At 42.9% G+C, this 27,361-nt stretch overlaps 1 protein-coding gene across 2 annotated transcripts in view; it reads right to left on the bottom strand.

The window, feature by feature from the left end:
• Nucleotides 1-1,464: 1,464 nt before the first annotated feature.
• The window catches only part of LOC311106699 (EH domain-containing protein 3), a 32,199-nt gene continuing 6,302 nt past the window's right edge, over nucleotides 1,465-27,361 (bottom strand). For both annotated transcript variants that reach the window (XM_084149094.1, XM_084149093.1), the window contains 4 exons: nucleotides 25,030-25,127; nucleotides 8,551-8,963; nucleotides 4,348-4,512; nucleotides 1,465-3,781 (listed from right to left, as the gene is read on the bottom strand). In XM_084149094.1, coding sequence (XP_084005220.1) covers nucleotides 3,251-3,781; nucleotides 4,348-4,512; nucleotides 8,551-8,963; nucleotides 25,030-25,127 — 1,207 coding nt within the window. In that variant the 3' untranslated portion in view covers nucleotides 1,465-3,250. The remainder of the gene's footprint in view (nucleotides 3,782-4,347; nucleotides 4,513-8,550; nucleotides 8,964-25,029; nucleotides 25,128-27,361) is intronic.

The following is a 27,361-nucleotide window of genomic DNA, read 5'->3' on the forward strand; positions in this document are numbered from 1 at the left end:
CACGAGTCACCACCGATAAATCTACAATAATCGAGCATTTTGCTACGGCTGGCCTTGCTTTCCACCTGGCTATCCCCCGCTACAACTTGCCCCTTCACCCAAATTCAGATAGCTGATGTTCTGAAAGAGCTGCAAAGTCTGGACCCCGACAAATCAGCTGGGCTAGACAATCTGGACCCTTTCTTTATAAAATTAGCCGCGGAAATTGTAGCAACCCCTATTACTAGCCTGTTCAACCTCTCTTTCATATCATCTGAGATCCCCAGAGATTGGAAAGCTGCCGCGGTCATCCCCCTCTTCAAAGGGGGTGACACTCTAGATCCAAACTGTTACAGACCTATATCCATCCTGCCCTGCCTTTCAAAACTATCTGAAAGCCAAGTTAACAAACAGATCACCGTCCATTTCGAATCCCACCGTACCTTCTCCGCTATGCAATCTGGTTTCCGAACACCAAACGTGTTTGCTTATTTCTTACTTTAAGCAATGGCTTTTTTCTGGCCACTCTTCCGTAAAGCCCAGCTCTGTGGAGTGTACGGCTTAAAGTGATCCTATGGACAGACACTCCAATCTCCACTGTGGAGCTTTGCAGCTCCTTCAGGGTTATCTTTGGTCTCTTTGTTGCCTCTCTGATTAATGCCCTCCTTGCCTGGTCCGTGAGTTTTGGTGGGCGGCCCTCTCTTGGCAGGTTTGTTGTGGTGCCAGATTCTATTTTTTAATAATGGATTTAATGGTGCTCCGTGGGATGTTCAAAGTTTCAGATATTTTTTTATAACCCAACCCTGATCTGTACTTCTCCACAACTTTGTCCCTGACCTGTTTGGAGATATCCTTGGTCTTCATGGTGCCGCTTGCTTGGTGGTGCCCCTTGCTTAGTGGTGTTGCAGACTCTGGGGCCTTTCAGAACAGCTGTATATATACAGAGATCATGTGACACTTAGATTAACTAATTATGTGACTTCTGAAGGTAATTGGTTGCACCAGATCTTATTTAGGGGCTTCATAGCAAAGGGGGTGAATACATATGCACGCACCACTTTTCCGTTATTTATTTTTTAGAATTTTCTGAAACAAGTTATTTTTTTCACTTCATTTCACCAATTTGGACTATTTGTTGTATGTCCATTACATGAAATCCAAATAGAAATCCACTTAAATTACAGGTTGTAATGCAACAAAATAGGAAAAACGCCAAGGGGGATGAATACTTTTGCAAGGCACTGTATGTAGTGATCATTGAATGGGTTGTGTACATGTGAAGCATAACTGTTGAGCACAGGTGACGTGAGATACAATCAGGAGCTGCAATCTGACTGAAAATACATCTCTTTAATGGCGTGCATGAAAACAGTCATCTGACTTGTGTCCATGTAGATTCATAGCTCCCTGACATCTGGAAAGGGAGTGTCTCAGGAATACAAGTAGTCTAACTGAAGATAGTCAAAACAAAAGCAGGAACCAGAATGAGAAATGCTTAGCTCTGTCGCCTTTATTGGTTACCGTATCATTTGCAAGATCTACTCAAATTGATGACAACAGGTTACATAGCGTACTGTCAGCAGCAACAGATACACAGCAGGAGAAAATAGTATCAGTCATATCAGCCAGAGAAAGAAACCTACCCCTTGTGTACAGAGTTGGAGAAACTCTCATTCCGATCGAGTCGGCATATGCAGCGTTTACCGTGAATGCAGTCTCCGCGACCGCGGGAACATTGCCTTTAATTGTCAATCGCGCTATAAAGCGGAACTTCAGTGCCACGGATTGAATAGAGCCCTTACATACTGTGTGCTGTATATTCCCTCAACATACTGTATCAGTTGCCCTTAAGAACTCCTTTCAGATAAGTGTTCCCCCACCATGATCCCAGTAATAACCGACAGTATTACCGTAGCTACGAAATGAAACTTGCCCTGGACACGCAATTAGTGGGCCTTTTCTACATACAATACCCATATATTTCTGACCTATTCAATCTTTCTGTTTCTGACCAATCAGGTACACTAACACAGGGTATTTGGATTATGACATATTCTTTATGGTGGATAATATCCAGAAGTGGTCTCAACTACAACACTAGTGGATATCATAGAATATAGAACCTAGAACAGTCTCTATGGTAGATATACACTGTATGAAAAACATTGAAAGTCACAGTATAGGAAGAACATAACTATTTTTTTGTGCTATCTATTGAGGGAAGCGATCTGAGTAAGATATTTGAATGAAAGTGCTGATTTAAAACCTTTTGCTTTTTAATGAGTTATGCATCCAGTGAGCGAGATGAACAGGGGAATATTTGTATGCATTCTACGTCCCATCGGAAAAGCCAGAACATGACACAAACATAATCTCCATTGTCAGTTCACCTCCTTGTCTGTGGAAAGATTGAAGTCTCTTTCCCTCAACAGTGAAGTACTCTAAATAATAGGGTAAATACGTAGGTATAAACATTCAAACGTTGGACAGGGATACAAGTTACTAGAAAGCAATTTCAAACACCATACATTTAATGGTCTACCAACTCTCAGATTTACGACATGACAGCTATACAGTTGTAACAGTCTCTTGGTCAGGCTATGAAGGGCCTGCATGTTTAGGATGCTGCCTGTTCACAAGAAGAACATATCATATGTCTATACTACCAATTTATAAAAAGGGTTATTTTCACTACATTTTACCGTTATTGTATTTTCAGGTGATAAGTACCAGGATTATTAAGATTAAGTTTATCCTTTTTGAAACATGCCTATTTTATGCAAAGGGAGATATGACATAGGTTAAAATTCAGGCTCAAATAAAATACAAATCATTTATGCTTGAGAAACAGACAGTGCTCATGTATCCAATGATAATGCAGGTTATTGTGTCACAGATAGCACACTCTCAGTGGGGGTGTGTAACAATATGGTATGCGGGTGGTGCAGTCAGTGTGAGTCCACTATCAATTCCCCCAACTCTGAACCATGACCTTTACCCCCTTCAACCCAGTTTAATAAAAACAAAAAATCATAATAATCATACATAGATCAGAAGAGCAAGCCAACACTTTCAATCTTTTTGCTCTCACTAAGCATGACCACAAAGTTTCTGCTTGTCTTTGTTTCATGTTGAAGCGTGGTTGTCCAACCTTGATGAATTTACCCCCGCACCCCCCAAAGATCCTTCACTGCCCTTCCTCCTACCCACTCCCTCTCTTCTTCAGTGCCCTGGGGAGGTGAGGGTGCTGGGGGCGGGGGCGGGGGGGGGTCTACTCAGTAGGGATTTTCCTCTTGGAGGGGGGGATGAGGTGACCGGGGAGGTCGGCGGGCAGTTCGTGCCCCTCCAGTTTGACTTTGATCAGGTGATTGGCCAGGGCAAACTCCTCATCATCCAGCATCCCATCCTTATCGATGTCAGCCAGCTTCCAAATCTTCCCCAGCACAGTGTTGGGCAGCTTGGACTTCACCATCTCCTTCTTGGCGTTGGCGCCCGTCACTTTCCCATTGACCGGCGACAGTGTGTAGAAGATCTCGTCGTACATTGGCTTGTCGCGGGCCACCACCCACTCTGCCTCATCGATGCCCTCCCCGGCACCCTCGCCGTAGCCATGGCCAAAGGGCCCGTTGAGGGTGCCGTCAAAGGCCCCTCCCTTCACCACCTGCTGGGGTCGGTTGGTCTCCTCCTGCCTGACCAGCACCATGAGGCTGGCGATGTCATGGGCCAGCATGTCATCCACTGTGTCCAGCAGCTTCATCTTCAGGGGCTGGAACTTGTTCAGATCATGGGCATTCAGTTGCTCCTATAAGAGCGGAGAGAGGGCAGAGGTTACAGGTCAAAAGAGCTGTGTTTTCAGGGTAAAGCTGATCTTCGTTGATACATCTTTACAGTCTCTAATGTTTGAGAGGGAGTCAGAACAAGGTACATGACTGTCCTGGTCTGTGCATCAGAGATACATTTATGTCAGAAAGGATCAACATGACTGCTGTTTATTTTCTACCCTGAGCCAAGTCATGATAGTGAGGAAAGCACTGGGGGTGGTTCAGATGTAATGGCTGATCACAGCCAATCAGAAAGTAGCTGTTTTGTCACCATGGCTCAAAGCAGTCTGTCCCAGTAGGGCAGACACATTGGTGTGTTAGCTCAGTTTTGTTTGCTTGAAAACAGCACAAATTGTGGGCTTTCTCCAAAGCCAATCAGGCTCTCTTGGTAAACATGACAATGTGAGTCATGTTTGTAGTCATACTTTTAGGCTTTTAGGTATACATGCTATGATGTTGTCTGTCCAGCCCATATGCTGCATTATACATCTACTATTATACCTTACTCAGGAGAATCCACGTGTATCTATCAGAGTGTCTATCTCACCTGCATCTTCTTGAGGTTGGGGAAGTCTCCAGGGGAGATCTGGTGTTCTCTCTCGATGCGGCTGTAGATCTCTCCCAGGCTGTTGATCAGCTCCTTCTTCTTGCCCTCCTTTCCAAACACACTTGGCATCTCCTTCTTCAGAGAGCTGATGATGTAGGCATGGACCTACAAGGAAACAGCAGAAAACAACAGGACTGTTAATACCAAGTGGGGCAGAGAGAAATCACTCAAGTAATGCAGTGTTTCCCATACAGGGGTTGCAGCCAGCTCCTCTTGGGTCATAGTTTTGTTTATGTGTCTGTTGTGCCACTAAGGGCTCTTTAATATTTCCCTTAATCTCCCAAAGTCATTGAAACTGAAAATAAATACCTGATATTATAAACATTCAAACAGGAAGGAGGCACTTAAAGCAGTTTTATGAGGGTGCATGTGGCAGGTATCACATCCGGCTACACAAGAGGTTCCCTTTCCTTAGGGTTTCCTAGAACTGAGAGGTGAAGGGGAAAATAACCTCATCACACGACTGGCTCTCCTTGAGATTTCTGAGAGATAATTCACCATGAAAGAAGAACTTCACATGTTATGTATGCTATATCTGAATGCAATACTGAACATAGTATGTGGATTTGAAAGGAGAACTACAGATTAAAAATGAAAAGACACATGATTGCTGAGATAAGGAATACTAAAAGTGGAAAACAAGTTTCAAGCAGTGAAACGGCAACAGCAACTCAAATCCAAGGCCACAATGTTTTTGTTGATATTCAACAGTTGCTCCAGACATTATTGACTGCATTTAATGAGGAATAAAAGCAATTTAACAATAGTAGGTGCAGGGGTGGAAGTAACGAATTACAAATACTCTCGTTACTGTAATTGAGTAGCTTTTCCGAGTACTTGTACTTTTTTTTGTATTTTTCAAAGGCAGTCATTTGACTATACTTTACTTAAGTATGTTTTGAATGAAGTATTGTACTTTGCTACCTTTTAGAAACCATCTGTTAAAGAGTACAATTTTGTAGGCTATCCATAATAGTAGATCATGAGGGCACGGAAAGTTTGCGAGAGCCCCTTGGAGGCAAAAAAAAACTGCTAATCGTTTCTAGTCAGTGACCAATTAAATAAAATGTCACACATCATCACACCAATACAGGCCAATCAAGCTGTGCATACAAACAGGGGAGTTGGATGGGTACCTTGCCTGTGTGTCAGACAAGATGGACTTGCTTCATTCCTTTCCATACAGACAGAAAGGAATTCAACTCTACTTTCAGATGTGTGTCCCTCAAACTGAACAGAGGCCTGCCTTCCTCTGCCGCCTGTGAGAATCTTTTTAGCTGTGTTGGACGGCTCTTCACTGCAAAGCGAGCCAGGATAGACTCTTTTCACTTGGAAAATCAGCTCCTGCTGAAACTGAACAGCAAGTTCAGAGAGAAGTGAAGGCATTAGAACAGAACTCCTTTGTTTTTGCTCAAGGAACACTACACAACCTGATGTTCTCTGTACATGTAGCCTATATATATGGCGGCCAGTTTATTAAGTACACCACCCCATTCACGTAAATGGTTTGTTCCTACAGACTGTGAGTCACGTGGCCGTGGCTTGCTATATAAAGCAGGCAGACAGGCATCGAGGCATTCATTTACTGTTCTATTGAACGTTAGAATGGGCAAAACGAGTGACCTAAGCGACTTTGAGCGTGGTATGATCGTCGGTGCCAGGCGCGCCGGATCCACATGGACCAACATGGACCAACATGGACCAACATCCCTATGGAACGTTTCCGACATCTTGTAGAATGCCCCGAAGAATTCAGCCTCTTCTGGAGGCAAAGGGGGGACCGACCCGGTACTAGATGGGTATACTGGCCGGTGAGTGTATAGTTTATCAATCTAATGCAACATCTATAGCCCCTTCTCTATTTCAGGGGGGTTTGCTCATTAATCTTTATTTCCATGGTGTTCTGTTGTTGCCTCCAGAGCTAATTTGACATCAAATCCTTTAGGTAGGTCCAGTGTGCCCTGGCACTCCCCATTTGGCCTTGAGTGAGTGAGAGAATGAGAGAAAGAGGGAGTTTGTGAGTGAGGGGAAAAGGGAGTTTGTGAGGGAAGGAAAGAGGGACGGAATGAGTGAGGAAAAGTGATTTTTTTGTTTATGCACTTTATTTTGTATTGCTTATAATTCATCAATACATTTTAATAGCTTTGAATGTTTCATGTATTTTCAAATATGATTATCATTGACAAATCTTTTTGTTTTTTTTATATTCAGATGTGCCTTGCTGCAACTCAAACAATAAAGGAACCTAGTTCATTTTGTACATTATTTCCTCTCTTCTTCATTCAATTTATTGTACAGAAAAAAATGATGTGTAACAACGTTCAGGTAACCTTAGGGAAATTAGCTATAAGATTAATGTTTTTATTTTAAAAGTAACTACATTACTTTCAGTCTGAATGATTTTTAAATGAGCTACTTTCTACCTTTACTTGAGTCGTTTTTTACACCAGTAGTTTTACTTCTACTTGAGTAAAATGTCATTAAAGTAACAGTACTTCTACTTAGGCGGATGGATGAGCACACTGCTGCTGACAGCAGAGGAAGACCACCTCTCTGGTCAGGACAGGAGACAGGACAGGGACCAGGGGACGGGGAATAGGGGGACAGGGGCAGTGGAGGCTGCTAAGGGGAGGATGGCTCAGACATCCTGTTGAACAGCCACCTGAGGAGGGCCCTACCTGAATTTGTCCAATAGAAACTCTCATTTTGCTCTGTATTCTTCAGTTTGGTTCTTAAACGGTAAACGGTTTCCGTAATGAATACACCCCAGGTCTCGTTGTTATTAGAACAAACACTGCTGATGCTCTCTCAAGGTCTTTCTGCACATAATTCAATATCCCCCCACCTCCCTGCTTGGCTCTACTATCCAACTCCCTCAATCATCCCTTCATCCCTCCCCCAGCCACGAATCATGCTTGCACATGTAGATCCAGTTGAATCCCACTGTAAGGTCAGGGACATCCCAGGAATTATGACAGCTCATCAATTAAACATTCCCCACTGTTCGTAATCACACACACCCTCTCTGTTTGTTTAGCCATAGGGTGATAATATTGTACTGCAAATCACGTTTGCCTGAGATTGGTGGCAACACAATATCGGCCACAACTCACGGCTAGGTCATCACAGAGGCATAGTGGTGTTAGGGTGTATGGCTGTCCGGGAGGGTAATATATTCAGCATTGGGGAGTGAGATTCTTCATGTGAGGCTGATTGTTAATCATCTGATGGTATTGGACACACCCAGTGCCTAAATTACCTGTCTTTATCCTGACCATTGCTGTGATCCCTGGATGCTCATCCATCGGTCAGCCAGTAGGCCTTGACCACAGAACAACTGTCCTTGCTATTCATTTTTCTATCTAGCTTGAAGAAAAGAAAAAATCATCAATATAATGACTTATAAAACCTAGTCCTTGTGGAATGATTTCTATTGCTGTAAAATTATAATTAACCGTTTTTTATTGACTAGTAAAAAATTTAATAAAAATAGGATTTGTTTCCAAACTGCATGAAGTGAGTTATAAATAAAACATAATTCCTGTGTCCTGGGAAAAAATCATACTCCCCAAAAAATGTAAGATGAATCTGGGGTTGAAGTCAAGGTTTTTCCATGAGTCTCTACGCCAAGTGAACAGTAGTGACCTATGACTGATAATTGATTTGGTGTGACTTTGGGTTCTGTGTCACCAATGCTTTATGACTCTATTACAGTGTAGCTCAGCTGTGAAGGTATCCGGGTACAGCCACTGTACCAGCCCTCATCTCACCATGCAGTCACATAATGTTCCCCTGAGGAGAGGGATGGCAGCTCCGCTCTGTAGGGGAAGGTTATCGTATTCTAACAAAGTGGGTGTGATTGCACTCATTACTCTTGCATAGTGAGTCACTATATTATAGTTCCTGGTCAGTCAGGGCAACTGTATGGTCTCTCTTGAGATACTATTCCATTCAAAGACCTCTTTAACAAATACTTTTCTTCTCTTTGGAAAAATGACTTAATACTTAATAAAAGAGAACTTCCTAGTCAGGCCAAAATGACATTGTGCTTAGGAGTCCTTTCCACTCTTTTCTGAGAGAATGTGTGTGTGCATGTGTGTCCGTCCATGCGTGTGTGTGCATGTGTATGAGTTCAGCGCTTACCTTGGCGAGCCGTGCCCTTTTGATGAGGTCATTGAGCTTCCTGAGGGCAGCGTTGCGGGGCAGTGACTGGATGTCCTTGAACAGGTCCTGCTCCTCTGCCTCAAACAGTTTACGGTTGTCAGGGATGAGCAGTGGGTGCGACCAGAACGACCCGATATAGACACGGATGACCTCGGGCGTGTTGACGATCTTCCCCAGCGACCACATGAGGGCGCCATAAACCCTCATCAGCTGCTGCGTCTCGATCTGGTCAGCCTTGTTTAGAACCACCCGGATCTTGTCTTCGTGGTTCTTCAGGGCCTTGATGACCTCCGAGAACTCGTCTGAGATGTCTAGCTTGTGGGCGTCAAACAGGAGGATGATGCGGTCCACACGTTCGGCAAACCACTCTAAAACGGCTGCGAAATCGTAGCCTGGAGAGGGGGGTGAGGGAGGTGAGAGGGTGAAAGGGGCAGGGGGGGAGGGGTAATGGAGGGAGATAGGCAGGGTCAACAACCAGCAGAACATCCATCCCTCTTCAACAGGACAGACTCTTGGAGGGCCAGAGCAATCCAGTGTCATCCAGCTAAGTAACCAGAAGAGTGTTGTGGACTTGGGAGGCCTGTTATTGCTCATGAGGACAAACAGTATGACACGTCATTAATTCCTAAAGAGAACAGTTAAAACCACTATTTGAGGCTGAAAGGCTGAAAAACATTATCTAATGGTCGATCATTTTCTGCCTCTCCCTTATCTTACCCTTAAGCAGTGAGAACATGATTTCTATAAACCAATGTTAATCTTTCTTGTCCTCACTTCTTGCTGAACTATCATCACTTCATGTTAATACAGTGGATTGAGGAGAATGAGGGTGCTTTCTTTAACACCAGTCTGAGGAGCAGGAAAGGACAAGAAGGGGCTGAGTGACTCAGTATTTGGCTTCATGACCTCCTACTCCTCTCCTACCCTCAACCTCGCTGGCTGCATAACAGGCTTTACACTAAGTGGGCGACTGAACCACTTTACTCTCCTCCTGCGTCTATCTCCCAGCAGCAGATAGGGAGAGAGAAAGACAGGCGTTTCAGGCGAGAAGGAGAATCCCCCAAATGACTGCTAATCTAATGGAGCAATTAGCTGTCTAATCTGAAGCCAGTGATCCGAGAAGCCCAGAGACGAAGAGAGCTGTCGGGGGAAAACAGATGTACTCGTCTCTAGATAGCAGCATGTTTTCAGGTGATGAGTACTAATGGATGAGTCCATTATCAAAGCATGTATTCCTAGTAGTGAAGGTAGCTAAGTCTCCCAATGACAAGATACAGTGGCTTGCGAAAGTATTCACCCCCCTTGGCATTTTTCCTATTTTGTTGCCTTACAACCTGGAATTAAAATGGATTTTTGGGGGGTTTGAATCATTTGATTTACACAACATGCCTACCACTTTGAAGATGCAAAATATTTTGAATTGTGAAACAAACAAGAAATAAGACAAAAAAACAGAAAACTTGAGCATGCATAACTATTCACCCCCCCAAAGTCAATACTTTGTAGAGCCACCTTTTGCAGCAATTACAGCTGCAAGTCTCTTGGGGTATGTCTCTATAAGCCTGGCACATCTAGCCACTGGGATTTTTGCCCATTCTTCAAGGCAAAACTGCTCCAGCTCCTTCAAATTGGATGGGTTCCGCTGGTGTACAGCAATCTTTAAATCATACCACAGATTCTCATTTGGATTGAGGTCTGGGCTTTGACTCTGCCATTCCAAGACATTTAAATGTTTCCCCTTAAACCACTCGAGTGTTGCTTTAGCAATATGCTTAGGGTCATTGTCCTGCTGGAAGGTGAACCTCCGTCCCAGTCTCAAATCTCTGGAAGACTGAAACAGGTTTCCCTCAAGAATTTCCCTGTATTTTGTGCATCCATCATGTTTGGGGAGTCTCCCACATGCCTTTTGGCGAACACAAAACTTATTTTTTTCTTTAAGCAATGGTTTTTTTCTGGCCACTCTTCCGTAAAGCCCAGCTCTGTGGAGTGTACAGCTTAAAGTGGTCCTATGGACAGATACTCCAATCCCCGCTGTGGAGCTTTGCAGCTTCTTCAGGGTTATCTTTGGTCTCTTTGTTGCCTCTCTGATTAATGCCCTCCTTGCCTGGTCTGTGAGTTTTGGTGGGTGGCCCTCTCTTGGCAGGTTTGTTGTGGTGCCATATTCTTTACATTTTTAATAATGGATTTAACGGTGCTCCGTGGGATGTTCAAAGTTGTTGATCTTTTTTTATAACCCAACCCTGATCTGTACTTCTCCACAACTTTGTCCCTGACCTGTTTGGAGAGCTCCTTGGTCTTCGTGGTGCCGCTTGCTTGGTGGTACCCCTTGCTTAGTGGTGTTGCAGACTCTGGGGCCTTTCAGAACAGGTGTATATATACTGAGATCATGTGACAGATCATGTGACACTTAGATTGCACACAGGTGGACTTTATTTAACTAATTATGTCTTGGTTGCACCAGATCTTATTTAGGGGCTTCATAGCAAAGGGGGTGAATACATATGCATGAACCACGTTATTTATTTTTTATAATTTTTTGAAACAAGTTATTTTTTTCATTTCACTTCACCAATTTGGACTATTTTGTGTATGTCCATTACATTAAATCCAAATAAAAATCCATTTAAATTACAGGTTGTAATGCAACAAAATAGGAAAAACGCCAAGGGGGATGAATACTTTTGCAAGGCACTGTATCAGTGGTAGACGTCAAGACGTGGCTATCTTATTTGAATGCCATTGAAATGAAAGAGGAGTTTCCTTTGGATGGTGAAAGTATTTCACTGTGTTAATTGGAAGCAGACCTGCAGTCAGCCAGTCAGTCAGAGAGTTGTTCTTGGGCACCGCCTCTCTCTCTCTTTGCTCCATTCCTAACTCTAACTGGCTGGGACTCAAGTGGGGAGATCACATAATAAAAACGACTAATAAAAGGCTCTGCTCAGAGATTGGCAACCAGAAATGAATGTGTGTGCTGTGTACTCAATATAATATAACAACGGGTCTGGGAACTACACACAACATACAGTATGTGATATAGCATTATGAGGAGAATAAAGAAACATACAGTTTGAGTACCTTGAAATAAATAAAGCATCTGTTTAAAACACACATGTAAAAGTTGTTGAATGAAAAATGAGACAATGGAATGAACTATGATATCAAAAGAATCGAAGACAACCCTGCACTTTCATTTCAGGTCTTTTGTTTGTGCATAGGCACATCATAGACATAGAAACACAACCTCAAGCTGTTTGCAATGAGAAGCGTCTATCAAGTGAAACACCTGTTTCATGGAGCACCTAAAAACGTTTCTCCAACACTACTCCAACACCAGGGGTGCTTGGGAGAGCTCCTCCTTACCTTGGAGCACTTACAGCTGAGCTGAGGGGAAGATTTCCCCAGAATTGGAGAACGTACTGTACCAGAAGTTGGGATTAGTGTGTTAATGTTATTCAAATCAGAGGCATGGAATATGGCAGCCAGTGCCATGTTTCGAGGGAAGGTTTCCCATGCCGACACAGGGGATAGAAATGCAGAGGCCTCATCCCTGATGATTTGGCAGTTTCACTATTGGGCTTTATTGTTACCTGCTGTGGGCATGGACAGAAACCTTTCTCACCTCTTCAAAGGAGGTATTTTATCATTATTGCTTACTTCCTACGCCATATCCTTGCTCATGTTTCTCTAGTTCTGAAGTATATTGACTAGACTTACTATTGACTATGGATCAACTACCGGTTTTACTATAAGGGCTTAAACAGAAATAAAAAGGCTCCTTTGCATCAGTAGGGACTTTGATACATATAGGCAGCAGTACAGTAAATCAAAGACCATACATGAATAATGGGTAGGACAATAAGAGCAGTGAAACTGGTTGGAGGACCGTGGCATTATGGCAGTGATTTATAACGATGGGGCACAGTAAGCGGTTAATGTCAAGTTATTTTAGGCCTGGCTTGACGCAGCACTGCAGAAATCCCATAGGGTTTACTGTAGTATAGGCAAGCTGCGTTGGTTAACACTGCAGTTGTTTAAAGTTGGACTTTCACTACAATACCTCCATATGGGCATTTACGATATTTGCTATAGCCGGGTCCATGTTCATTCGCTGCTGTACATGGGGAGAAAGAGACACAAACATAGGTGAAAATGAAATGAAATGAAAGAAAATAAAAAGGGGGTTCAGTGCTTCAAGTCAACATGGAGATGTGTGGGTGAATGTTGTACATTGTGATAATCATAATACAGTCTAGCAATGTACCTCTCCAGAACTGAAAAACAGGCAGGGTCCTGACAGAACAGAAAACAAAATGTTCTAAGAAAATATGTTTAAAAAAATGACAGATGGAAATAAGAGCACTCTCTATTCTGTCAGAAGACAGCTCGTGGTATAACTTCTATTTACCAACCCATTGTATTTTGACAAGTTAAGATGACTGCAACCACATTTCCTGTGGGGTTGATACAGCAAAAGAGAAACCAGAGAGGAGATGGTAAATAAACGCAGACTGGTACCATTCACACTCCGAGAGAAAGGCGTCAGACAGAGAGAGTCAAGAACAGGCTCCCCACACACAGTTACACACCACACACGCACACTTAAACACGCGCAGACTCAAATAAACACACACACACACGTACACACACACACCCAGCATAAACACAGCTGTGCTGACTGAGAGTAAGGTAAGTTCAACCTTATATTTATTTGCTATGGGAACACACTGGAGTTGGTTTTAAGTGGGTGAACAGCCATAGTCGAATAAAGTTAAAAGAATTACCAGGTTAGACAGTAAGCAATCTAGCGTTATTGGAAGCATGATGAAAGTAGGCTTGCTACAGAGAACACTATGCCAAGGCAAGAAATGAAAGAAGTCATGCAGTTCACAAACATGGAACCAATCTTCTGTCTGTCTGATCTGCTACCTAATTAGTTGGAAAGAGTGACACTGTCCTAATGTCCTTTCCCAAGTCTATCCAAAGTGTCAGAACTACGATATCTAAAATTCCCACTTTCCTCACATCATTGACTTGGAACCGAACTGAACACACAAACAGCTAGTCAACTAGCGCTGTGACTTAGCCTACACTTGGGCTTCAGAAGCCATAGAGAGTGATTGGAATGGAATATGAGATCCAGGAATCCGTCATTTTCCACAGTTCAATGACAGTACACAAGTAAGGGATAGTCTTGATGTCTTTACCTAGCACTGTACTTCTGACTCCTGGCCCCTCAGAGGTTTAACTGTGTTACTGGTTGACATGGGAACGCAGGCTTGGCCCTTGGCTATGAAAATACTCTGCAATCAGACACTTATTCACTTAGGGAAGGCATGCGTCCTCCTGAAGATGACTATTGTTTTGCCTGAAAGGGTAGAAAACCACTCAGTAAATAAATGAAAAAGAGACTGTGCATCTCTTTGTTAGATTCAAATTCAGTAAGCTGAAAATCTATGATCAAATGCTTTATAGATTTTAAAGAATTGATACACTCAGTGGACCTTTCAGTGATAGCGTTTATTGGGACAGATTTTCTCATTTTCTCATTTCTTAAACAAATGTCCTCATAGCCAGACCAGTCGAGAGCTGTACCTCACTATACCACTTCATTACATTGGGACAACAGGTGCAAGCCATCCAGAATGAGGGAATCTGCTAGGCACACAATATAACATCATTATTTCTGTAATAGGCCTAGCCTGGTACTAGTATTTTCCTCAGGATATGAGCATGGTGCAGGAGTCCTGGCCTGCTGTAGTGGAGGTCTGTGCGGCCTGGCCCAGCAGAAAGAGAGGCTTCTCTGGGGAGACAGAGGTGTTGGCTGAGTGTCAGTGAAAGCTCCCACCTGTTAACACTAACAGCAGCCCTTCTGCCAGGCCAGGCCTCTAATACAGCCCAGAGACTAGAGGATAGAACAGCTCTATAGCAGATATAACACATCTATACTGGAGATATGTGGTTAAAAAGCTCCAAGTCATTTGCTGAATAACTCTTATAAAGCCTTTATTATATTTTTTTCACAAAAGGTTAGAAACAACAGCCTTCATCAGGGTGAGGTAGCCTACTGTAGCGAAAGCTGTCCATAAACTAACCAGTATTCTATCTCTCCATTAGTTTGCGGACTTTTCTATTATTGTCCCTTCTGGGCATCCTTACTGAGGTCATTATCCTTCCCATCTGTCAGGTAAGTCTGTGTTTTTAAGAAGCCTGCTTCTCTTTCGGCTCTCTCTCCCATTGCTCAGATCTAAGCATACACAGATGGTCACCCTCCTTGTACTCATGTGCTACTGTGCTATGAAGGGGGAAGGTGTGCCATAAACTTGTTCAGAGTGATAAAAATACTTCCTGTGGCAAACCTTCCCAGTCCCCATACATGTGTCCTTGTCCCTAGCCAACTGTTGCCAGGCCTCTGTGACTCTTAGTTGTTCCCAGAGATATGGCATGTTTACTACTTAGCTACGAGTGGTACTAAAAGGTTATACTTTCTGTGAGGGACTTGAAAGTACCAAGCAGTCCTTGGCCCTCAACTTTAACCTGTTTCAAACCCATTTCACTCTTCCCTAAATGCTTGACACAAGCCATCTTATTAAATTGGTGATTTGTAACATAAACATGGTCAAGAGTGATGTTATGGTAATTTGTCCACTTAATCAGGAATCCTATGAACATTAACAGGCTGTGAAAAGTATCCTCAGGCCTGTCCACTGCAGTGCCGTATGTAGGATCCTAAGCGGTGCTGCTCTACTGAAACAGAAACAGGGTTGTCTGCCAAACCTGCACTACATGCACTCAGCACCATTAATCCCACAGGCACTCTCAGGCCAACATGCAGCACAGTGGGAGAGGGAAGAAAACCACAGCAAGTACATGCAGATACACATACACGCAAACACACACACGCACCTGTCTCCTCTAAAAGGATTACAACGCTTGTTAAGCATCTTGTCAACACATCACTACAACCTTTCTCCAAAGCACATTAAAAACACAGCAGGCCTACAGCAAGTCAGCTGTATAATGTAAAGGTTTATATACCTGTTATAACCAGTGTTCCTATGTTTTAAATTAGTCTCTATGGAGACTGATGGCCTATCTTGCTATCTTGTAACACAGCGGTTCCCAAAATTAGGGTCACGCTGATATGAAAATGGGGTTGCGGGAGAATTTCCAACCCCCTCCCCCCCAAAAAATAAAGAATATATATATATATATATAGTCTTTGTACCTCAAAATCATTGTAATGTGGTTAACCTTAAAAATCTAAATGAAAATTATTCAAATCTAAAAGATCAAATTCAACCAGAGAGCACCTTAGATCATGGGAAAAGGCAGCACTTGACCACTGCACTTGAATCAGTCCAATGGTGAATGGCTAGGCCCACTATGATATGAAACCACACACTATTGCAGAGACAATTTATATGGTAAAAACAATGTGGGGGGAGGCAAAGGCACAGAAACTCACATCAATACCTTTGTCAGATAACACTGATAAACAAATAATTTATGCTATTGCTAGCAATCAAGAGGAAACACTGAACGACTCAAAAACTCTCCAGCTTATGCTCTCCAAATGGACGTTAGCTGTCAGGGCCGAGATGGCCATGCATTTACTTTTGTTCGCTATACATGTCAGGGGATGCTATTCACAAGGACATACTGTTCTGTCTCACCCTTCCCAAGTATGAAACAGCACAGGGGATGTTCAGTGTGTTGCATAGCTATATTGACGAGAAACAGATTCCATGGGATCGAATGGTGGGATTTTGAACAGATGGGGATCCATCAATGGCGGGATGGCGGGCAGGCCTCTGCACTCTAGTTATGAATGTGGCTCCCTCTGCCATATGGACGCAATGTATGATCCACCGAGAGCAACTGGCAGCAAAAGAGCTGAGCACAGAACTCGGAGATATACTGCAATGGGTAACTTAAATTGTAAACTACATCAAACCACATCCACTGTACGCACGACTGTTGCAAAACTATGTGGCGGTACGGGATCAGAGCATGAAAATGTTCTATTTAACACCAAGGCTTGGTAGTTATTGAGGGGGAGTGTTGGAAAGATTGTTCGCATTGACAGAGGAACTGTTGTCATTCACAATGGATGTAAAAAAAAATACAGACTTGGTTGACTTTCTGTATAATGAAAAGAAAATGTGTCTCCTTACCTTGCCTTGCAAAAGTATTCATCCCCCTTGGCGTTTTTCCTATTTTGTTGCATTACAACATGTCATTTAAATGGATTTTTATTTGGATTTTATGTAATGGACATCCACAAAATAGTCAAAATTGGTGAAGTGAAATTTAAAAAATGACTTGTTTCAAAAAACTATAAAAAATAAATAACGGAAAAGTGGTGCGTGCATATGTATTCACCCCCTTTGCTATGAAGCCCCTAAAAAAGATCTGGTGCAACCAATTACCTTCAGAAGTCACATAATTAGTTAAATAAAGTCCACCTTTGTACAATCTAAGTGTCACATGATCTGTCACATGATCTCAGCATATATACACCTGTTCTGAAAGGCCCCAGAGTCTGCAACACCACTAAGCAAGGGGTACCACCAAGCAAGCGGCACCATGAAGACCAAGGAGCTCTCCAAACAGGTCAGGGACAAAGTTGTGGAGAAGTAGGCCCTCCTGTAGCTCAGTTGGTAGAGCATGGCGCTTGCAACGCCAGGGTTGGGGGTTCGATTCCCACGGGGGGCCAGTATGAGAAATTTATGCACTCACTAACTGTAAGTCGCTCTGGATAAGAGCGTCTACTAAATGACTAAAATTTAAATGTAAGTACAGATCAGGGTTGGGTTATAAAAAAAATATCAGAAACTTTGAACATCCCACGGAGCACCATTAAATCCATTATTAAAAAATGGAAAGAATATGGCACCACAACAAACCTGCCAAGAGAGGGCCGCTGAACAAAACTAACAGACTAGGCAAGGAGGGCATTAATCAGAGAGGCAACAAAGAGACCAAAGATAACCTGAAGGAGCTGCAAAGCTCCTCAGCGGAGATTGGAGTATCTGTCCATAGGACCACTTTAAGCCATACACTCCATAGAGCTGGGCTTTATGGAAGAGTGGCCAGAAAAAAGCCATTGCTTAAAGAAAAAAATAAGCAAACACGTTTGGTGTTCGCCAAAAGGCATGTGGGAGACTCCCCAAACATATGGAAGAAGGTACTCTGGTCAGATGAGACAAAAATGTAGCTTTTTGGCCATCAAGGAAAACACTATGTCTCGCGCAAACCCAACACCTCTCATCACCCCGAGAACACCATTTTTCATCGGCAGGGACTGGGAAACTGGTCAGAATTGAAGGAATGATGGATGGCGCTAAATACAGGGAAATTCTTGAGGGAAACCTGTTTCAGTCTTCTAGAGATTTGAGACTGGGACGGAGGTTCACCTTCCAGCTGGACAATGACCCTAAGCATACTGCTAAAGCAACACTTGAGTGGTTTAAGGGGAAACATTGAAATGTCTTGGAATGGCCTAGTCAAAGCCCAGACCTCAATCCAATTGAGAATATGTGGTATGACTTAAAGATTGCTGTACACCAGCGGAACCCATCCAACTTGAAGGAGCTGGAGCAGTTTTGCCTTGAAGAATGGGCAAAGATCCCAGTGGCTAGATGTGCCAAGCTTATAGAGACATACCCCAAGAGACTTGCAGCTGTAATTGCTGCAAAAGGGGGCTCTACAAAGTATTGTTATTTCTTGTTTGTTTCACAGAGAAAAATATTTTGCTTCTTCTAAATGGTAGGCATGTTGTGTAAATCAAATGATACAAACCCCCATAAAAATCAATTTTAATTCCAGGTTGTAAGGCAACAAAATAGGAAAAATGCCAAGGGGGGTGAATATTTTCGCAAGCCACTGTAATATACATATTTGGGAAACTGAATGAACTGAGCGCAAGCATGCAGGGGAAATACAAAAACATTATATAGATGAGTGACTGAATCAGTGGATTCTTTCTAAAGCGTCTTTCTAAAGCTAACCATGCCCCCTTCCCTCGGCTGTGCATGTTTCTAACAGAAAACAGCATCAGTAAGTGTCCCACACGAGTGATGACTGCTCACCTCCAATACTTGGAAGAGCACTTTGGGACCTACTTCCCAATCTGTTTGACTGTGATCCTGGCTCAGCTGACATGCCGGTAAGTGAAATCGAACAGCTGATCGAGCTGTCATGTTACCAAATGCTCCAGACAAGCATTCACGGGTCACTAAGGAGGAGTTTTGGTTCCTAATTCAAAGGGAATAAATACCCTGCCATCTCACTCTGAGCATTAATGCCACGTTCAAAACAACAGAGAACTCGGAAATCTCAGACTTCCAACTTCAGTGCGTTCAAGACAACTGGGAACTCCGACTGGGAAAAATCGTTTTGAAAGGTCATCCATTCGGAATTCCAACTCGGGAACTCGGGCCTCTGTCTAGAGCTCCGACTTTCCGACCTGAAGATCACTGACGTCATGATTTGACCTCGTTCCCAGTTGTCTTGAAAGCATCATAAAGCTCATGATGCTGAATTCAGTGCTCTCATCTGCATTAAAACCAAATATCGATCCAGGTTGGATGTGACCACAGAGATGACGTGCGCACTGTCGACCACACCCCCTGACTTTGAGAATCTCCGACGCGACATGCATCAACCACACTCATTAGTGGTGGTGAGATAAGAGACATTATGTCAAACTAATTTGCTATTGACTGCCATAGCCCCACATTAAATGTATATGATGGTGAGTTGAGAAGACAATCAGAATTACTGTTAGAATGTTTTTCAATTGACTGCCATTGCCCCAAATAAAAAAGTAAACATTGGCTGTTAATTACATATTTATTTTCACGTTGGGGTCACAAACATTTTCAGATATCAAAATGGGGTCGTGGGCCAAAAACACAAGACAGACAGGAAGAGGCTAATGAGAGCCCAGGGCTAACTCTAATGACTGACTGCTCCTAATTGGAACAGGGGCAGGAGGACTACAACCTCTACTGATGCTATGGACGGAACATATAGACATGTTCCATCCATTGAACATGTGGAGACTTCATCTCTGGCTTAACAACACCAGTGCCAATATATCCTATAAACCCTGGCTTCTCAGGCATTACCACTTAATTATCAGGGAGCCACACTGATATATAAATTGTATCGGGTGGAGAGCTTCTGATGTACGCATGTGTATGTCTAAACGGGATCAGGGAAAAAAGCTGTGCTTGGAAGTAATCCAACTCTCTGAGATACCGAGGGAACCCAAAATGAGTCCAAGAGTACATTTTATGGATACCCCCTTCCTGTTATGAATGCTTAAAGGGATACTGCGAGATATCGGTTGTTTTTCTACTTACCCAGTGTCAGACAAACTCATGGATACCATTTTTATGTCTCTGCGAGTAGTTTGGAGATTATTGAAGTTAGCATATCATTAGCTTAGCCTAGACGTTGTATCTGTCCCGTTATGGCGTCTGTGAGCGCACGGGCAGCGCCATTGAGACAGATACAATCTCTATACATCTCTATGTGACAATGGGACAGAATGAGGAAGTGGATAGAATCTTGTTTCTTATGATTATCAGTCAAATTAACTAATTTATAAAAATATTGATTCATATGTATAGCTTTGTAAGACTATAAATGACCAACCACCCAGCTTTGGAGTTTATTTCCCTGCTTTTGAGAGGAGCTGGATACTGTACGGGGAGACTTCCAACAGTTGCGCTAACTTCAATCATCTTCACACTGAACGTAGTGACATAGAAATCGTTTCCATGAGTTCGTCTGACTCTGGGTAAGTAGAAGAACGACCTAAATCTAGGAATCTCACAGTATCCCTTTACACAAGTGCATCACCAATAACAACAGAGCCAAATTATAGTGGAGAACACAACAGTAACCTGCAATCACAGGCTTTTGATGATGCCAAGTTAGAGTCCCTATACTTTAACTCTTGAATCTAGATACACAACCAGCATTGTGCATGGTGCAAGTTCATGTATGCACAATGTTGTGCCTGATCTAATAGACAACTCTGTGACAGCAAATGAGAAACTACTTCACTATACAACGCTAAGACCCTCAGCACATTACAGTCATTCAAGCATTTCCAGCAGTACCAAACCAGCAACTTATTTTTCACTAGCAACTGCTAAGCTCTTCATTTGAATACACATGCACATTCAATGACAACATAGGCATGCTCTGCATAAACTGCTGCATACAATTTTGCTCCATAAGCTCTTTGAGTTTGGTTGTGGCAAAAATGATGGTACACAGTTTACTGGACATTTGTACTTATGTGTGGACATTGGAGTTTCTCTGTATGTAGGGGATCTGGTTCTGACTACTCCATGTTCCCTGTTTAGTTCTAAAGCTGGGTTTCCTCTCTGCTCCCCTGAATGAGCCCTAATCCTTCTACCCCGTTAGCTCTCACCCTACATAGCACCACACACACACACACACACACACCGGCAGCCCAAAGGAAAGTGCTGACGGCCGCAGTGCGCCATGCAGGGTGATTACCGTGGACTATAGGGTGACTGATGGACTTGCTGAATGTGGAATGAAGTAACTAACCGTGCGCAAAAAAATGGGAGGACACGGACCCCCGCAGAGATTGGCTGGCTGATCTCAAGGGGAGATGACAACCTGTTTGAGCCTGATGTAAACACAGAGGCACACATCTATCTGCCACACCCCACATCCCATAGACATGGCTACAGCAGAGTATACAGTCGTGAGGTAAGGTTTCATGGGTCTCAGACAGTAGGGAAAATAAAATCAGAGAACAGTTCATAGAGAAGAAGAGCACAGCACAGCGGGATAAAGTGGAGGTTTACTGCTAGAGGTGTAGCAGTAAGGTGAGATGAGAGCTAAGGTACAGTAGAGCAGAGTTCAGTAGAATATAGTGGATTCCTCAGCAGTCAGGCATCAGCTGGAGGTAACCCTGACCCTGTGAGGAGAAATGAGAACAGGGCGGTTCACAGGAAGACAGAGTTACTCTCTCTTATCTCTCCCTGACATGGAACAAGGAGGGCCTTTTTTCTGGAGTATCAGTGAGCCATGTGTACCAAAACATAGTTTTGTGTAGCTCAGTTGGTAGAGCATGGCGCTTGCAACGCCAGGGTTGTGGGTTTGATTCCCACGGGGGGCCAGTATGAAAATGTATGCACTCACTAACTGTAAGTCGCTCTGGATAAGAGCGTCTACTAAACTGTAAATGTAAATGTTGAATCACCTCTTGAGGATTCTAAGAATGTCCATTTGCATCCCTCACGTGGAATTCTATCATCAGTGAGAAGAGTGAGGGAAACATTGGCACACACTGTAGCTATCTCAGTTCATAAAATGTTGACAATCCACTCTATCCAGGTACTTCCAGAGAGTGTTTGAGTCTATAGGGCCACTCCATTGGTTGTATACAGTGCCCTCTGTAATTATTGAGACAGTGAAGCATTTTTTTCTTCTTTTGGCTCTATACTCCAAATGTTTGTATTTGAACTCAAACAATGACTATGACGTTAAAGTTGTAATATATGTTTCGAAACACTTCTACATGACTGTGGATGCTATTCTGATTACGAATGATCTGTAATCATGGTAGCATCCACATTAGTGTAGAAGTGTTTAGAAACATATTATATTCCTATTTACCATTCATTTCTATTGAGCATAATCTGAAACACAACCAAAACAAACAGCAAATGCATCCAACAAATTTGTAGAGTCACAAGCTTGATATAGTCATTGTGTGCTATGAATATGGGATCAAATACTTCACTTTTTACTACTTTAATACACATACTGTATAAGTGAATTTGTCCCAATACTTTTTCTCCCCTAAAATGAAGGGACTATGTACAAAAATACCCTCATATTATAGCTGATAGTCTGTACTTTGACCTCATAGTCATTGTTTGATTTCAAACTTTTGAAGTATATAGCCAAAAGAAGAAAAAATGCTTCACTGTCCCAGTAATTACAGAGGGCACTGCATATGCTATTATTAGTGACTGGTCAGCCTATGGCAGCCTGCTAGGATAATAGTGATAAGCACCATATCTGTCCACTGCAGAGTCCTGATGTCCTTGTTGATAAGAAGGCTGGAACACTGTGTCATCATGGTGACATTGATCACTACTCCACTCTGCCACCACAGAGCCATTCAGAATAGAAGAGGACATAACTGCAGGTATATGTACATACCGTACTTTGCAGCATTGGAACCACTATGAGAGTCATCAGTGAAATAAAACCCATTAGGATTAACCAGAGTGTACTCAGAGGCTGACATACAATGGTCTTTACTGTTCAATGGAATTCATGTGGAAAGAGCTGGTGGGCCATGTTACACTTAAGGGATAATGCCAGAGAAGCTGGTGTTTGGAGGATATATTGGCACGGTGTTGGAAAACCGTGCCAATATATCCTCCAAACACCGGCTTCTCTGGCATTATCACTTCTATACAACTTGTTACCAACATATTCAAATAATGATTAACATATTTTCATTAAAAACTTTATTTTTATTAATTTATTCATACTATTTCATCCTGCCACAAGATATAGTCCCGACACAAATCTAGGGTTTCCACCCAAGCCGGCTGGTCGTTCATTCTATCGGTTCGGTTGCCAGAGACGCGACCCAGTCGTTCAGTCTTTTTGTTCTGTATCTATGGACGGGACCCAGTCATTCGTTCTAAATGTTCCATTGCCATACTGGCTGGCAACGTTCTTATCCCTTGCTTGCTAGCTAGCCAACTACGGCTAATTTACAGTCACGTCAAACAGTGCATCCAGAATAACAACGAAGTAGCTGCATTTGTTTAAGCTGTTTTCTAGTGACATTTATTTGGATACATACATAACAATGAGCTAATGATGCATGATTTCACCTGGCATAGAAAATGTGCTCTCTCATCAGGACACTGTTGTTCAGAGGAGCCAGCCAACAACACAGCTAACACAATCACTTCAAACTGAAGCTGGAAAGACTTCAAACTAGCTGCACTTTGTTTCGTTTCACCTGTTTTCTATTGATAGTGCTTTGTATATATCCATAAAAATGATGCTGATTCATGATTTCGACTGCTAAGAAAAGCTGCCTACCTGTCTGTCTCATCCCACCTCCCAACACGTTCATTCCTATAGGACAGCTGGAGATCGAATTAGAATATTGAAACAATGTCGCAAATGTCAGAGAGACAGACTGCAAGGTTTATACAAATCTCCGCTTTTGAAAACTAAATGTTAGTCTAAAAGAAATGTGAGATAATGCCTAGATGTTTTTTATAGTGGAGATCAAGTTTATAAATTGCCTGGCTGGGCTGATGAGACAGTGGATTGCGCAGTCAGATGGAACAGAGTAAATAGGCATTTTAACGTCATAGATTTAGCCGGTGGTAACTTGTGGAATAGACACCGGCTGCCCTGCCTCAGCTACATGTTTCCTTGACTTCCTATATGTGGTTTTAAAGGTCTGTCACGAGAAGCAGGATTTCTGAAGCTTGCTTGCTATTTCCACCACAAACATAGGAACCCTATGGGAATGAAGGTTCAAACATGTCCTGGAAAATGCTAATACAGTAATTAGTGGTGTAAGAAGTGTGGAAACCAGGATGTTTTGATACAGAACTGGTTTTGCAAATCCCTCAGTGGGTTCAACAGCACAGTCCTGGTTTTACATCACAACATTATCATGCAAATATTTTCCAGTTAGGAAATTGGTTGTAATAAAGCTAAGAAAACAGAGCTAAAGCTGCCTTACTACAGTATGTCCGCCAGCAGTACCAGATGTTGTGTTTTTCAAGGACATACTTTCTTTGCTACAGACTGTTTTGCACTATCACAATGTAGGGAATAGATTAGCAAACAGCACTGCTAACGTTAGAATAGAGCACTACATTCTCCCAAGTCTTGTTTTTGTAAACATTTGCATTATGACTATTTCTGTGGTAGTAAATATAGGGTTTTCAGTCAGATTTCTTTCTTCTCGCTATGTTGTGCAATAAAACACTGCTGTGCTTGTGTCAGTGAATGGTTTTATCTCTAACTCCTGGTCTGAGTGAGTGTGTGAAAGAGGGGTGTAGGGGTTGGGAGAGAGGTGGAGGGGTGGAGGGGTTGGGAGAGAAGTGGAGGGGTGGAGAGAGGGGTGGTGTGGTTGAGGGAGGGGTGGAGGGGTTGAGAGAAGGGTAGAGGGGTTGAGACAAGGGTTGAGGGGTTGAGAGAGGGGTAGAGGGGTTGAGACAGGTGTGGAAGGGTTGAGAGAGGGCTAGAGGGGTTGAGACAGGGGTGGAAGGGTTGAGAAAGGGGTAGAGGGGTAGAGAGAGGGGTGGGAGGGTTGAGAAAGGGGTAGAGGGGTAGGGAGAGGGGTGGGAGGGTTGAGAGAGGGGTAGAGGGGTTGAGGGGTTGAGAGAGGGTTGGAGAGGTAGAGAGCCGTACCTCTGCTGATCCTCTGCTTCTCTCCAGATAGGATACCAGGAGTATCTATCACACTGATGCTCTCCAGAACAGGGTTTGGCAGCTGGGCACACACAAACCTACAGGACACACAGACATGGCCATAGACATGGTCAGATAAATAGCCCAACACTGAATAATTACAGAGCTTACATGATCAAATCTGACAGAGAAAAAGAGTTGGACGGACATGAGACAAACAGACAGACCGACGGACAACAGATACAGTGAGGGAAAAAAGTATTTGATCCCCTGCTGATTTTGTACGTTTGCCCACTGACAAAGACATGATCAGTCTATAATTTTAATGGGAGGTTTATTTGAACAGTGAGACAGAATAACAAAAAAAAAATCCAGAAAAACACATGTCAAAAATGTTATAAATTGATTTGCATTTTAATGAGGGAAATAAGTATTTGACCCCTCTGCAAAACATGACTTAGTACTTGGTGGCAAAACCCTTGTTGGCAATCACAGAGGTCAGACGTTTCTTGAAGTTGGCCACCAGGTTTGCACACATCTCAGAAGGGATTTTGTCCCACTCCTCTTTGTAGATCTTCTCCAAGGCTGACATTTGGCAACTCGAACATTCAGCTCCCTCCACAGATTTTCTATGGGATTAAGGTCTGGAGACTGGCTAGGCCACTCCAGGACCTTAATGTGCATCTTCTTGAGACACTCTTTTGTTGCATTGGCCGTGTGTTTTGGGTCATTGTCATGCTGGAATACCCATCCACGACCCATTTTCAATGCCCTGGCTGAGGGAAGGAGGTTCTCACCCAAGATTTGACGGTACTTGGCCCCGTCCATCATCCCTTTGATGCGGTGAAGTTGTTCTATCCCCTTAGCAGAAAAACACCCCCAAAGCATAATGTTTCCACATCCATGTTTGACGGTGGGGATGGTGTTCTTGGGGTCATAGGCAGCATTCCTCCTCCTCCAAACACGGCGAGTTGAGTTGATGCCAAAGAGCTCCATTTTGGTTTCATCTGACCACAACACTTTCACCCAGTTCTCCTCTGAATCATTCAGATGTTCATTGGCAAACTTCAGACGGGCATGTATATGTGCTTTCTTGAGCAGGGGGACCTTGCGGGCGCTGCAGGATTTCAGTCCTTCACGGCGTAGTGTGTTACCAATTGTTTTCTTGGTGACTATGGTCCCAGCTGCCTTGACATCATTGACAAGATCCTCCGGTGTAGTTCTGGGCTGATTCCTCACCGTTCTCATGATCATTGCAACTCCACGAGGTGAGATATTGCATGGAGCCCCAGGCCGAGGGAGATTGACAGTTCTTTTGTGTTTCTTCCATTTGCGAATAATCGCACCAACTGTTGTCACCTTCTCACCAAGCTGCTTGGCGATGGTCTTGTAGCCCATTCCAGCCTTGTGTAGGTCTACAATCTTGTCCCTGACATCCTTGGAGAACTCTTTGGTATTGGACATGGTGGAGAGTTTGGAATCTGATTGATTGATTGCTACTGTGGACAGGTGTCTTTTATACAGGTAACAAGCTGAGATTAGGAGCACTCCCTTTATGAGTGTGCTCCTAATCTCAGCTCGTTACCTGTATAAAAGACATCTGGGAGCCAGAAATCTTTCTGATTGAGAGGGGGTCAAATACTTATTTCCCTCATTAAAATGCAAATCAATTTATAACATTTTTGACATGTGTTTTTCTGGATTTTTTTGTTGTTATTCTGTCTCTCACTGTTCAAATAAACCTACCATTAAAATGATAGACTGATCATGTCTTTGTCAGTGGGCAAACGCACAAAATCAGCAGGTGATCAAATACTTTTTTCCCTCACTGTAGTTGAGCTACACTCTGCTCTTTGATTATTCTGTTCGCTTGGGGAACATGCATTACAACACTTGACTATCTGTTTCAAACTGCTCTCTGAGCCGAGCCAACTTTCTCTAGACTTCCTGTGGTTTTATCTGCAGATTTGCACAACAAACACCGGCCATACGCCAAGAACCCTAAGAACCCTAAAGCACCCTAAGAACTCTTAAGAACCCTTATTCCACACATACACTACCAGTCAAAAGTTTGGACACACCTACTCATTCAAGGGTTTTTCTTTATTTTTACTATTTTTTACATTGTAGAATAATAGTGAAGACATCAAAACTATGAAATAACAACATATGGAATCATGTAGTAACCAAAAAAGTGTTAAACAAATCAAAATATATTATATATTTCAGATTCTTCAAATAGCCACCCTTTGCCTTGATGACAGCTTTGCACACTCTTGGCATTCTCTCAACCAGCTTCATGAGATAGTCACCTGGAATGCATTTCAATTAA

This window comes from Coregonus lavaretus, assembly GCF_964263955.1.
Source record: "Coregonus lavaretus genome assembly, chromosome: 31".
Taxonomy (NCBI): Eukaryota; Metazoa; Chordata; class Actinopteri; order Salmoniformes; family Salmonidae; genus Coregonus; species Coregonus lavaretus.